Raw genomic sequence first — 12,963 nt, forward strand, 5'->3', positions numbered from 1 at the left:
ACTCTTTTCTACCCCATGGACTGCATCACGCCAGGCTTCCCTGTCCTTGTCTATCTGAGCGGGCACATATATGCGTGTGGGTATGTGTGTCTGGGTGTGCATGTACAACTGAGTCACTTTGCTTTATAGCAGAAATTAACACAACATTGTAAATCGGCTATGTGGTGGTTTAGTGACTAAGTTGTGTCCGACTCTTGCAACTTCATAGACTGTATGTAGCCTGCCAGGTTCCTCTGTCCATGGGATTCTCCGGGCAAGTACACTGGAGTGGGCTGCCATTTCCTTCCACTTCAATAAAATTAAAATAAATAAAGGTATCCTCCAGTAACAATATCCCATTTATTATTTTTCAGAAGCCTTGCATTTCGAAATCTCGCAATAAGCTCTCCCAAATGTCCTAACGGCACATTTTCTTAAGTTTCTTTTGGCACACGTCCTGAAGCTTAGTCTCTGTGTTTGGAAACGGGGCAGGTGATCTTTCTTTAATCCCGTCTTTTTATTCGATACATTTGACAGCCGTGGAAAGAAAATTGGACGTAGGTGGGTCTGTATTACTCATTTTGTTACAGGGCACAGGTTGTCATCGCTTCCTAAATGTTTTCTTAAAATTCTGAAACCTCATTATGTTATCTCGCAATTCGAGTAAACAGTGGTCTGTAATGGAAAACAGGTCCATCTCTCTCCTGTCTAGATCTGCTTGAATAAAAAGCCTGCTCATTAGGGCAGAGGTTTCTGTAATGCTAGACCCTGTCAAAAGTGCCGGCGAGGATGCTTTCTGCAGCCTCCGTTTCCTGATTATCTGGGTAACCAGAGATTTCGGCGATTGCACCAGAGGTCATGTTCTGTCTGTCGTAGAGCTAAGCTGCCATCCCGAGCATATATCCAAGATTGGATACTCTGGAATCAACTGGTGCATTTTCTTTAAAAAAAAAAAATTCAGTTTCCACTTTGGGTATTTAGAATCCCAGGGAAGTTATTGAATTAAAAGCAAATTTTTACAAACTCAGGCTTTTAAAAGCTGTGTTACTAAGGATACCCTGGAAGAGAAACATCGCAAAAGGACAAGTGTAAACACGTACCTCTCTCTCTTCCCCCCAGAGCACTTAAAAGTCTTTCGAAAATTCCAAAAAGGAATTTTTCAATAAAGGAAACCGCCAGTGAGAAAATGAGGTCCAATTTGTTGCTTGAGTTGAGTTTTAATGACCGTGTCGTTGATGGCTCGAGAGTCGGAACAGTGTTTGCTGAATCTTTAAAATACATTTTGTAAGCTAATCTTAGAGGTATGATTAGCAGAGGAGAACTCGTGAAAAATTAAGCAGCCGCTGTAGTCCCTTACTACAGGAGGATGGGGCTTGTGAAATGCTCTGACCCCACTTGATAAATAATAGATTTTTTGCTTTTGGTTGTTTAATTTTTTAAAAAATGAAAGAAAACTGACCTCTTTAGAAATCAACCTGTGCGTGCATGCTAAGTCACTTCAGTCGTGTCCAACTCTTTTTGACCCCATGGACTGGAGCCCGCCGGGCTCCCCTGTCCATGTGATTCTGTATGCAAGAGTACTGGAGTGGGTTTCCATGCCCTTCTCCAGGGTATCTTCCCAACCCAGGGATCCAATCCGTGTCTCTCATGTCTCCTGCATTGTCAGGCGGGTTCTTTACCAGTAGCGCCACCTGGGAAGCCCTCGGAATCAACACCGTAACTTTCAAAAAAAAGATGCCTTCTTTCAGTATAAACTATCATGCACAAAGTAAGTTATAAAGATGTATATCGTACATCATGGGGAATGTACGAAATAGTTTATAATAACTATAAGTGGAATATAAGCTTTCAAACTGTGAATGATGATTACCTGGTACACTTGTAACTGATATTGTATATCAACTACATTTCAATACAAAATTAAATTAAAAATTAAAAAAAAAATAATAGAGTTACCCTCTTTCACCCATCTCAGCAACATTTTATCCACTTGTTCCTCCCCCAAGACTTTGCTGCTGGGGAGTTCATTGAGGTTGAAAATCAGACTTGGTTGAAAATCAGACCACAACGGCCCAAAGGCTTCCTCAGAAAGAGCGTGTCCTGCTGAAACACTGAGGCAGGCCACTGGCCACATATGGGGACTCATCCCTTTCTAAAAGCTCTCCAAACTCATCTGCGCCTCCTTCCAGACATTCATTCATTCCTCCTTCCTCTGCATTATTTTGAAATCACTTGGAGGAATCTTAACTCCCTTGCTGCTGTTTCCTAGTGGCTCAGTCATGTCTAGCTCTTTGCGGCCCCATGGACTGCACCATACCAGGCCTCCCTGTCCATCACCAACTCCCGGAATCCACCCAAACTCATGTCTATTGAGTCGGTGATGCCATCCAACCATTTCATCCTCTGTCATCCCCTTCTCCTCCCACCTTCAATCTTTCCCAGCATCAGGGTCTTTTCAGGTGAGTCAGCTCTTCACATCAGGTGGCCAAAGTATTAGAGTTTCAGCTTCAGCATCAGTCCTTCCAATGAATATTCAGGACTGATTTCCTTTAGGATGGACTGGTTGGATCTCCTTGAAGTCCAAGGGACCCTCAAGAGTCTTCACCTCATTTCGAAAGCATCGAATCTTCCATGCTCAGCCTTCTTTATGGTCCAACTCTCACATCTGTATGTGACTATTGGAAAAACCACAGCTTAAGACTGTACAGACCTTAACTCCCTTAGGAACCCTTACATTCCCTTAAGCCAAGGTCTTATATATTCGGCACACAATGGCATGTATTAAAGGTGATGACCCTTTCCCTGTGACTTGCTGTGGACTGCACACTATTCTGATGGAAAGGGAACACCACCCTGACCGTTGACATCACAAAGGGAGGGGACATATGTGAAGGCAAGACCAGGTGCAGGGCACGCCCTTTGCAGGCAGTGAGTGTGATCAGTACAACACTGCCCACCTCTCAAACTGCACAGCGGTGTTAGGGTTTCAGGATTTCGGCCACCCCTGTGGACTTTTACTGCCAGCTGTCTCACGTGTGGGCTTCCCCAGGGGCTTAGCGGTACAGGATCCACCTGCTTTAAGAGATGTGGGTTCCATCTCTGGGTCAGGAAGATCCGCTGGAGGAGGGCATGGCAGTCCACTCCAGGATTCCAGGAACCCCATGGGCAGAGGAGCCTGGCGGGGCTACAGTCCATGGGGTCGCAAAGAGTCCGACAAAGACTTAGCAACTACACAGCAACACCAACCCGTGGCGTAGACTTACACCATATCTCTGCGGTCCGTCCTTTCTCGGTCATAACAAGAATACAAGCAACAGTGAGCACACAGCTGCGAATCAAGCCGTCCAAGCTCCACAACGCGGGGTGAGATTGGCCATGGCGGACAGTTAAATAAGAAAGGATCTTTTATGAATATGCTTTTACGGGTATGGAGAAACCCGCAGTGGGCAAAGCTGTGCTGTACAGTTATGCTGTCTCCATACATTTAGAAAGAAGACGCCCTAAACCTTAGAGCATTTTAGAGTCTAAAAGACAGAGCTACGGCCTGTCTGCCTGACGGATTCTAGCTCAGTCTCCCATGGTGCTTGAGGTATTTCTTTTGAGCTAATACCTCCGTGTCATTTTATTACACTTTTACCCAGAGTCCCCTTCTCGGTGACACAGAAAGGGTCTTCCTGGAAAGAAGCCATATTCTTCAAAATGCTCATAGGTATTGAGTTAGTAAAACAACAGAAACATCCTAAGCCATGAATGTAATGGCTTAAAGGGAGAATTTTATTTTGGGCAAAAAAAAAAAAAAGGAAAAACACAACCACCTATTAATATGATGCCGGGGTCTACTGAGATCACAAAGATTCCAAAAAATGCTCCGTTTTACTCATGAGGGGTGAGTAGCAGAAACACATTGGAAGTTAGATTTGTTTTTAATCAGTGAGGGTAGGAAGCTGTGCTGATCTAATTAAATAAAATGTAATCAATACGTGTGATGATACTGGCAAAAGCCTGCTTGCCAGCCAAGACACGTCAGAGAGCTGGATACAAAACTGGTTACATTAATATACAACCCTCATTAGAACATTCTACGGATTCACACTGTGGAGGACTATTCTATTGATTTACACTACTAAGGTGTGGAAAATGTAAGCTAATTTACACGCAACATTTTAAGAAGCAGAAATGAAAGACGGCGGGCTTGTACGAGCTGTATGCCAAAGCCCTGAGTATAATGAATCCCTCTTACTGATCTCATTAGGCGGAATGTTCTGGCCGCCTTTGTTTTTCCTATAGTACGTGTTCATCATTTGACTGACTTGTGTGGCATTATAGAGAAGGTTAGAAGGAAACTCAGAGGTTGCTTCACCTGAACTCATCAGTCACAGAGATTTAAGACATCTGTCGAGTTCACGCAGATAGGGAAACAGCTAGCAGCTAGAACAGGGCCGCAGTCACCTTGTCCAAAAGACGATGCTCCTCCCAAGGTTTAAATGAAATGAAACAAAAGTTGTTCTTATCATTGCCACGGTCGGTGACCCTCGTCACGTTCAATGTGCTCTTAACACAAACCGGCAAAGAAAACTCTACGGCCACGTTCAAGGATCTCCTAAACACCTTGCTGAGAAAAATGCTGAATTCGGGGAACCGCAAGGAAAGGAAGTACGAGAGAAGGGGCAAAAGGGGAAAAAAAAAAAAAAAGGAAACATGACAAAAATCTTGAGCAACCTGTTGACAGTGCCGTTGACTCACTTTTGTCCAATTTTGTGCGGAAGGAGCCAACAACCTTAGCACCAGAGACATCACTGGAGCACACAGGAACTGAATGGGAAGTTCAGATTTTTCAATCCCTCTGTTTTACCCACACACTCTGGCTTCCCCTGCACTCTGCAGAAAAAAACCCTGAGGCTGAGAAGCCGTGTAAGAGACAGCGCAGGTGTGCACACTCACTTGTGTCCCTGGTTGTCTCCAACTCTGCAACCCTTTGGACTGCAGCCCACCAGGCTCCTCTGCCCGTGGGATTTCCCAGGCAAGAATCCTGGGTGGGTTGCCATTTCCCCCTTCAGGAGATCTTCCCACTCCAGGGGGATCAAACACGTCTCCCATGTCTCCCTGCACTGCAGGCAGATGCTTCACCCGCTGAGCCATCAGGAAAGTCCTAAGAGAAAGCGCAGTCACCATGATTTCACGTCGATGTGCAATGCACAGCTTACAAAGTAACACCTCAGGGACTTCCCTGGTGGTGCAGTGGTAGAGAATCTGCCTTCCGATGCAGGGGACGCGCAGGTCTCAGTCCCCGCTTGGGGAATTAAGATCGCACACGCCGAGGAGCATCTGAGGCCGCCCACCGCAACTACTGAGTCCCCACATCCACAACTAGAAAATCCACGCATTCCAACAACAAGAAAAAATCCCAGATGACACACAGAAAAAAATCCCAGATGGTAGAGCTGAGATCGCAATTGTCACAAGCGAGACCCGCCGCCGCCAAGTGAAATACACATTAAAAAATATCTTCTAGAAAGGAAAAAAATTCACCAAGAAGTCTTTGGGTTCCTCCAAAAAACATGCCACGTCTCTCAGGAAATAGGGTAACCCGCTTAGGGAGGAGGGACGCAGAGAGCAAGGGAACCCCCGCCATCCTCGCAGACGCAGCAAGAAGCACAGAAGCTGGAGGAGAAGGAGACAGTGGGCGTTAACAGGATGCACAGAGGAAGAAGACCTCAAGGTTACTGCAGCGAGACTGTCCCCAGCTGTACCCGCCTTGCAAGTCTTCTGTCTCCCAAACCTGCCCTGTACCCAACTGCGCTAGAGACAAGGGGCTGCTCAGATTCAGCTGCTAAAACAGTCAGTGGTGGGAATCCCCTGGCGGTCCAGGGATTAAGAATCCACCTTCCTGTGCAGGGGACTCGGGTTCAGTCCCTGGCCGGGAATTAAGATGCCGCCTGCCACGGGGCAACGAAGCGGGCATGCAGCAGCTGCTGACCCCAAGGTTACTGAAGGCACCCCAATGAGAAGCCCGAGACCCTCAGTTAGGGAGTAGCCCTCATTCGCCCCAACTAGAGAAAGCCCACGCACAGCAGTGAGAACCCAGAGCAGCCAAAAATTAAAATAAATACATAAAGAGAGCATAACGGGAGGAAAGAATAAAGGCTTGACTCTTTTTCCTTCATTCATCTCTTTGATCACCAGCCCACAGACCCAGACTCCCATCAGTAACCTCAACCGCACCTGCGGTTCCGATGCTTCTTATATGCTGCTTACCTGTCGTTTGATCCCTGAGTTGGGAAGATCGCCTGTAGGAGGAAATGGCAACCCACTCCAGTATTCTTGCCTGGGGAATCCCATGGGCAGAGGAGCCTGGCGGGCTACAGTCCACGGGGTCACAAAGAGTCAGACACGACTGAGCGACTAACCCTTTCACTTTTACCCACCACGCTCAGCGTTTGTCTGGTGACTTTTCCTTGGAACACAAACAAAAACAAACACACACACAAAAAAAACAAGCACGTGCTGCCTCTGATGGTGTCAGACACACAGGCAGAAACTCAGAAGAAATAAGCTAGGAGGCAGGAAAAGTCACAGCCACTTCTGAAGTTCAGACTGAACACTGTTGTTGCTTAGTCGATAAGTCATGCCTGACTCTTTGTGACTTCATGGACTGTAGCCCGCCAGGCTTCTGTCCGTGCGATTCTCTAGGCAAGAACTCTGGAGCGGCTTGCCGTTCCCTTCTCCAGGGGATCTTCCCCACCCAGCGATCAAACCTGCGCCTCTTGCATTGGCAGGCAGATTCTTAACCACAGAGCCACCTGGGAAGCCCACAGACCGAAGATACAGGGATACGTACCGACGCTCCAATCCATCTCCTCAGCGGCATCCCCGTAGGAGCCGTGTTGACTTTTGCCGGCAAAGTCCTTCGAAGAGAAGAGAGCCGTGTGCATGTGCAGGAAAGACAGGACAAGCAGGAAAGGGGTCTCGGCATTCCTAAAAAAAAAAAGAAAAAGCCAAGGGCAAAATAAGCATGTTGGATGCCGTTGTTGTTGCTGTTTAATTCTGAGAGTGAAAACACTTATTCCCTTGGTTAAAAAAAAAAAAGAAGAAGAAGAGAAATATCCATCTTGCAAAAATATCAAACTGTGAGGATTTCCCCAATTGGTTAAAAAAAAAAAGAAGGGGAATATCCAACCTGCAGAAATAAAATCAAACTGAGGATTTCCCCCCTTGGTTAAAAAAAGAAGAAAAAGAGAAATATCTAGCTTGCAAAAATAAAATCAAACCGTGAAGATTTCCCCCCTGGGAATAGAGATGTCATCAGTGGAGCCCTGGGAATGTAGGCTGGACAGATTGGTCATTCTGCCCTGCTCACATCCTTGGGTGTGACAGACAGCTTGCTCTTTTGGAGGAAAGAAGATCCCCTGGACAAGCGAAACGGCAACCCGCTCCAGTATTTTTGCCTGGAGAATCCCATGGACAGTGAAGCCTGGCGGGCTACAGTCCATTGGGTTGCAAGAGTCGGACACCACTGAGCGACTAAATCACCCACTCCAGTATTCTGGCCTGGAGAATTCCATGGACTGTAGAGTCCATGGGGCTACAAAGAGTCGGACATGACTGACCAACCTGCACTTTCTCTTAGGAACCTAGGCTCAGCTGTCCTTCCAGAGAGATGGCAGGAAAAGACCCTCACAGTCCCATCTCTCTTCCTCTCTACGACCTTGAAAACTAAAGGAGCACTTGAGCGAGCCGGCAGGAGGGAGATCTCCCCATAACAGCTTCACTCCATTTTTTTTTTTTATTAGCTAAAGCACTTCAGTAAACAACTCTTTTGAAAATTTACTGCTGTCCAGCCTTGCAGGCTGTGTGAAGAGAGAACTTTTCGGCTGCTACACGCCTTCTCTCTATTTGTTACAAATACAGAAGGCGGCTCTCTGCACCTTGCCAGCAACCCATGATCATGCCAATCTCAGAATCACAAAGATTTACATCCTGTCCTCCCCTGGGAGTGAGATCCAGGCAGGAAGACAGCTACAGTGTAATTCTTCTCCTGCCTGTCAAGAAGGTCTTGCATAGTACATTCCTCTTCTAAGAAAGAAAGAGTCAATCACGTCCGACTCTTTGCAACCTCATGGACTATAGCCCACCAGGCTCCTCTGTCCATGGGATTCTCCAGGCAAGAATGATGGAGCAGGTTGCCATTTCCTCCTCCAGGGGATCTTCCCAACCCAGGGATCAAACTCATGTCTCCTGCACTGCAGGCAGATTCCTTACCCACTAAGTCATCCAGTTGAAATTTGTTGTGATAGTCACTAAGTCATGTCAGACTCTTTCAACCCCAAGGACTGTAACCCATCAGGCTCCTCTGTCCTTGGGATGCTCCAGGCAAGAATACTGGAGTGGGTTGCCATTCCCTTCTCCAGGGGATATTCCTGACCCGGGGATTGAACCTGGGTCTCCCTCATTGCAGGCAGTTTCTTTACCGTCTGAGCCACCAGGCAGAGCCTCTTCTTCTGAGAATCTGAGTTTTCCCTGAGCGTTCCCATTTGCATCAGCATCGGGAATAACTGGAATGCAAATATAGATGTCTATGGATGGCTTCCGAAGGCCCTTGGAAGCTGGCAATCAGACTAAGGTATAAACCAAGAGATGGTGAAGGACAGGGAAGCCTGGCGTGCTGCGGCCCATGGGGTTGCAAAGAGTCAGACACAACCGAGCGCCTGAACCACAACCATAAACCAGACAGCGGTAACAACATCCAGCCAGCCAAAGTGCAGGTGACCAACACTCTGCACTCGCAGATGGACACGTCCGGGTGTTCATTTCATCCACCGAAGCCTCTCGCAACTACTCTGCCCACATGGCACCAGGCACTCAGAATATAAAGCCAGGATGGACCAAGCCCTGCCATCCAGCCACCCAGAGTTCAGAGGAGACCATTCAGAGTTGCCTGGTCTGAGCTGCTTAAAGTGCTGTGACCGAATGTATCAGAGGATGGATACAGATGAGGAGCGTGAGCGGCGGTCAGAACCCTCTCCTGGAGAGAGCGTGCAAAGTTCCTGCCGTACGTCAGTGTGTGTGACTGCTTTCCACAACTGTGTCAGAGTCTAAGCCACTATCCCTCCAGCCACACTGTTCAGACACCGAAGTGGACGACGGTGGAGACATAACCCGAGCTCTTAAAAGCATGACTTCTATGGCACATTGCCCCAGGCTCTTCATTCGAACACACTTCAGAATACACTTTAAATTTTTTAAAATATTTTTTTTTGATGTGGATAACTTTAAAGTCTTTATTGACTTTGCTACAAAATTGCTTCTGTTTTATGTTGTGTTTCTTTTTTTTTTTGGTCACGACGCATGTGGGATCTGACCTCCCTGACCAGGGATCAAACCCCACACCCCTTGGCTTGGAAGGCAAAGTCTTAACCACTGGACCACTGGAAAAGTGTTGAGTTTTTAAAACCAAAAAATTATCTATATAGATTTTTACACTGACTGAAAGATATCACTAATGGGGCTTCCCAGTGGCATAGTGGTAAAGAATCGGCCTGCAATGCAGGAGACCTGGGTTTGATCCCTGGGTCAGGAAGATGCCCTGGAGGAGGGCATGGTAACCCACTCCAGTATTCTTGCCTGGAGAATCCCACGGACAGAGGAGCCTGGTGGGCTACAGTCCAGGGGGTCACAGAGTCAGACACAACTGAGCTTTCTGGGAGACCCTAAAAGGACACTTTTATGAAACACAAGACATATCTGGAAATGAGCTTCAGTGAAAATGGTTAGTATGCATTTTACTTCTCATTATATACTTTAAAGATATATATATAATCAATGAAAATGGTTAGTATGTATCTTACTTCTGATTATATATATATATATATATATACACATCTTTAAAGTATATAGCAAGAAGTAAAATATATACTAACCGTTTTCACTGAAGCTCATTTTTGGATATGTATTGTGTTTCATAAAACATATATATAAAGAGATGATATATAGATATTTCTGCTGCTGCTGCTAAGTCGCTTCAGTCGTGTCCGACTTTGTGCGACCCCACAGACGGCAGCCCACAGGCCGCCCCATCCCTGGGATTCTCCAGGCAAGAACACTGGAGTGGGCTGCCATTTCCTTCTCCAATGCATGAAAGTGGAAAGTGAAAGTGAAGTTGCTCAGTCGTGTCCAACTCTTCGCAACGCCATGGACTGCAGCCTACCAGGCTCCTCCATCCATGGGATTTTCCAGGCAAGAGTACTGGAGTGGGGTGCCATCGCCTTCATATATCTGAGATATTTATATGTCGGAGATTTTTGTCTCTCTGACAGATGATTTATGTGTTTCCATATATAGATATCGGAGAAGGCAATGGCAACCCACTCCAGTACTCTTGCCTGGAAAATCCCATGGACGGAGGGGCCTGGTGGGCTGCAGTCCATGGGGTCGCTAGGAGTGGGACACGACTGAGCGACTTCACTTAATTTTTTGACTTTCATGCATTGGAGAAGGAAATGGCAACCCACTCCAGTATTCTTGCCTGGAGAATCCCAGGGACGGGGGAGCCTGATGGACTGCCGTCTATGGGGTGGCACAGAGTCGGACACGACTGAAGCGACTTAGCAGCAGCAGCAGCATATATAGATATCTGTGCTATGCTGTGCTAGGTTGCTTCAGTCCAACTCTTTGCAACCCCATGGACTGTAGCCCACCGGGCTCCTCTGTCCATGGGATTCTCCAGGCAAGAATACTGGAGTGGGTTGCCATGCCCCCCTCCAGGGGATCTTCCCAACCCAGGGATCAAACCTGCAAACTCTTCCGTCTCTTGCACTGGTGGGCAGGTTCTTTACCACTAGCGCCCTCTGGGAAGCCCTAAGGACTGGACTATAGACATGAGCTTATCTAAGAATTCCCAGGCGTGTTCCCCTTTGGAGGAGTGGAACCTGCCCTCATACATTTGGAGCAAGGCTGTTGAACTCCCTAACCTTCTTCCAGATAATCCACACTCAGACCTGGTTGGAAAGTCTGCAGTCAGTGCAGAAGCAGAGAAGGCATCAAGCTTGTTACAGTCTACTCGGGAGGGCCCTCAGAGAGTTAGAGGTGGGCTTTCATCCACTATATACTGTGTGCTTGTGGGGCTTTGGAGATCGCTCTCAACTTCTGAGCCCCAGATTCCTCCACAAGAAGACACCTGAACCCTCATCTCCCAGGGTCCTTCTGTACCATGTAAGAGGTGAGGGTGGGGCAACTCCCCTGGTGGTGCAGTGACTAACACTGCATTTCCAATGCGGCGGGCCTGGGTTTGATCCCTGGCAGAGAACTATATCCTACACGCTGCAACTAAGAGTTTGCATGACTCCACTAAAGATCCAAATGCCCCAATACAGATCGAAGATGCTACATGCCTCAACTAAGACCTGGTTCAGCCAAAAGAAAAAAAGAGGTAATGGGTATGAAATGTGCCCAAGAATATGTGTATATGCATAGTAAGTGATGTGTAACTAACCCGTATCTGTTAAAACCTGAACATGCCCCTAGGTGGGCACCCAACCTGGATCTGTTTTATAAAGTGTGGGACAGAGTCATGACCAGGGAGAAGACTGAAGGACCCTTCTTCAGGGCACAAAAGGAGAGTTAAAGATCTCTAAGAAATCTACAAGTCATTCCTGCCTATCAAAGCAGCGAGGATTGCTTGTTAATTATAGTGTTCTGGGCTTCCCTGGTGGCTCAGTGGTAGAGAATCCACTTGCCAATGCAGGAGACAAAAGAGTTAGGAGGTTTGACTGAGTTTGATCCCTGGGTCAGGAAGAGCCCCCGGAGAAGGAAACGGCTAACCCACTCCAGTACTCCTCAGTACTTCCGCCCTGAATCTACATCCCATGAAGGTGGTGTTGTTCAGTTGCAAAGTCATATCCTATCATTTGCAACCTCAGGTACTGCAGCCCACCACACTCCTCTGCCCATAGGATTCTCCAGGCAAGAATACTGGAGTGGGTTCCCATTTCCTTCTCCAGGGGATCTTCCCCACCCAGGGATTGAACCCATGTCTCCTACATAGGCAGGCAGATTCTTTACCACTGAGCCAACAAAGAAGCCCCATAACGGTGTTAAGAGCTGCCTACATTTGTCAGGATATTCTGGTCAAAGAGATAACACATTTATGTGCCTTCAGACCCTTTAAAAAACTTTTTATAAATGTGGCGGTGTCCCCAGTCATTATGGTTCTCTGGTGCCATATTGAGGCGATTCTGTCAAGATCCTTAAGTACAGCAATTCAGCAACTCAGATATCTTCTCTAACAGAGAGAACTATGTTACCCAAAAAATGGTTTTACCTAGGTGCTTCTTTTTTAATGCAATAATAACTTTTATTGGCAAATATCTTTACTAGACTTATTATGGGCATCGTTTCGTAATGTATTTAAATGGCAAATCACCATGTTGTATACCTGAAATTTAGTGTAAGGTTGTACATCAACTATATTTCAAAATTAACTTTAAAAGTTTTTAATGAGTACAGCTCAGAGAGAAAAAATTAATTAAAAAAACACAGGAGAAAGCAGCTAATCTAGATGCTTTTTAAATCTTCCAGTCTTCAGATAACACATGTGAGAAGCTCCTTACGAAGGGCGCTGTGGCAAATAGGTGGTAGCATTTTCACTAATATTGACCACTAAGTATCGCTCCAACACGGGCAACAGGCATTTACTGGGTTGCCCAAAAGGTTCATTTGGGTTTTTTCCTTAAGACGTCACTTTACAGTCCATGGGATTCTCCCGGCCAGAATACTGGAGTGGGTAGCCTTTCCCTCCTCCAGGGGATCTTCCCAACCCAGGGATTGAACCCAGGTCTCCCGCGTTGCAGGCAGATTCTTTAACCAGCTGAGCCATGAAGGAAGCCCAAGAATACTGGAGTGGGTAGCCTCTCCCTTCTCCAGGGGATCTTCCCTGACCCAGGAATCGAACCGGGGTCTCCTGCATTGCAGGTGGATTCTTTACCAACT

General features: G+C 46.8%; 1 protein-coding gene across 4 annotated transcripts in view; it reads right to left on the reverse strand.

Annotated features, from left to right (window-relative positions):
* STS (steroid sulfatase) overlaps positions 1–12,963 on the reverse strand; it is a 165,416-nt gene that overhangs the window by 62,942 nt on the left and 89,511 nt on the right. For all 4 annotated transcript variants that reach the window (XM_019955981.2, XM_019955980.2, XM_019955979.2 and 1 more), the window contains one exon: positions 6,818–6,954. In XM_019955981.2, the coding sequence (XP_019811540.2) occupies positions 6,818–6,954 (137 nt within the window). The remainder of the gene's footprint in view (positions 1–6,817; positions 6,955–12,963) is intronic.

This window comes from Bos indicus, chromosome X, assembly GCF_029378745.1.
Source record: "Bos indicus isolate NIAB-ARS_2022 breed Sahiwal x Tharparkar chromosome X, NIAB-ARS_B.indTharparkar_mat_pri_1.0, whole genome shotgun sequence".
NCBI lineage: Eukaryota > Metazoa > Chordata > Mammalia > Artiodactyla > Bovidae > Bos > Bos indicus.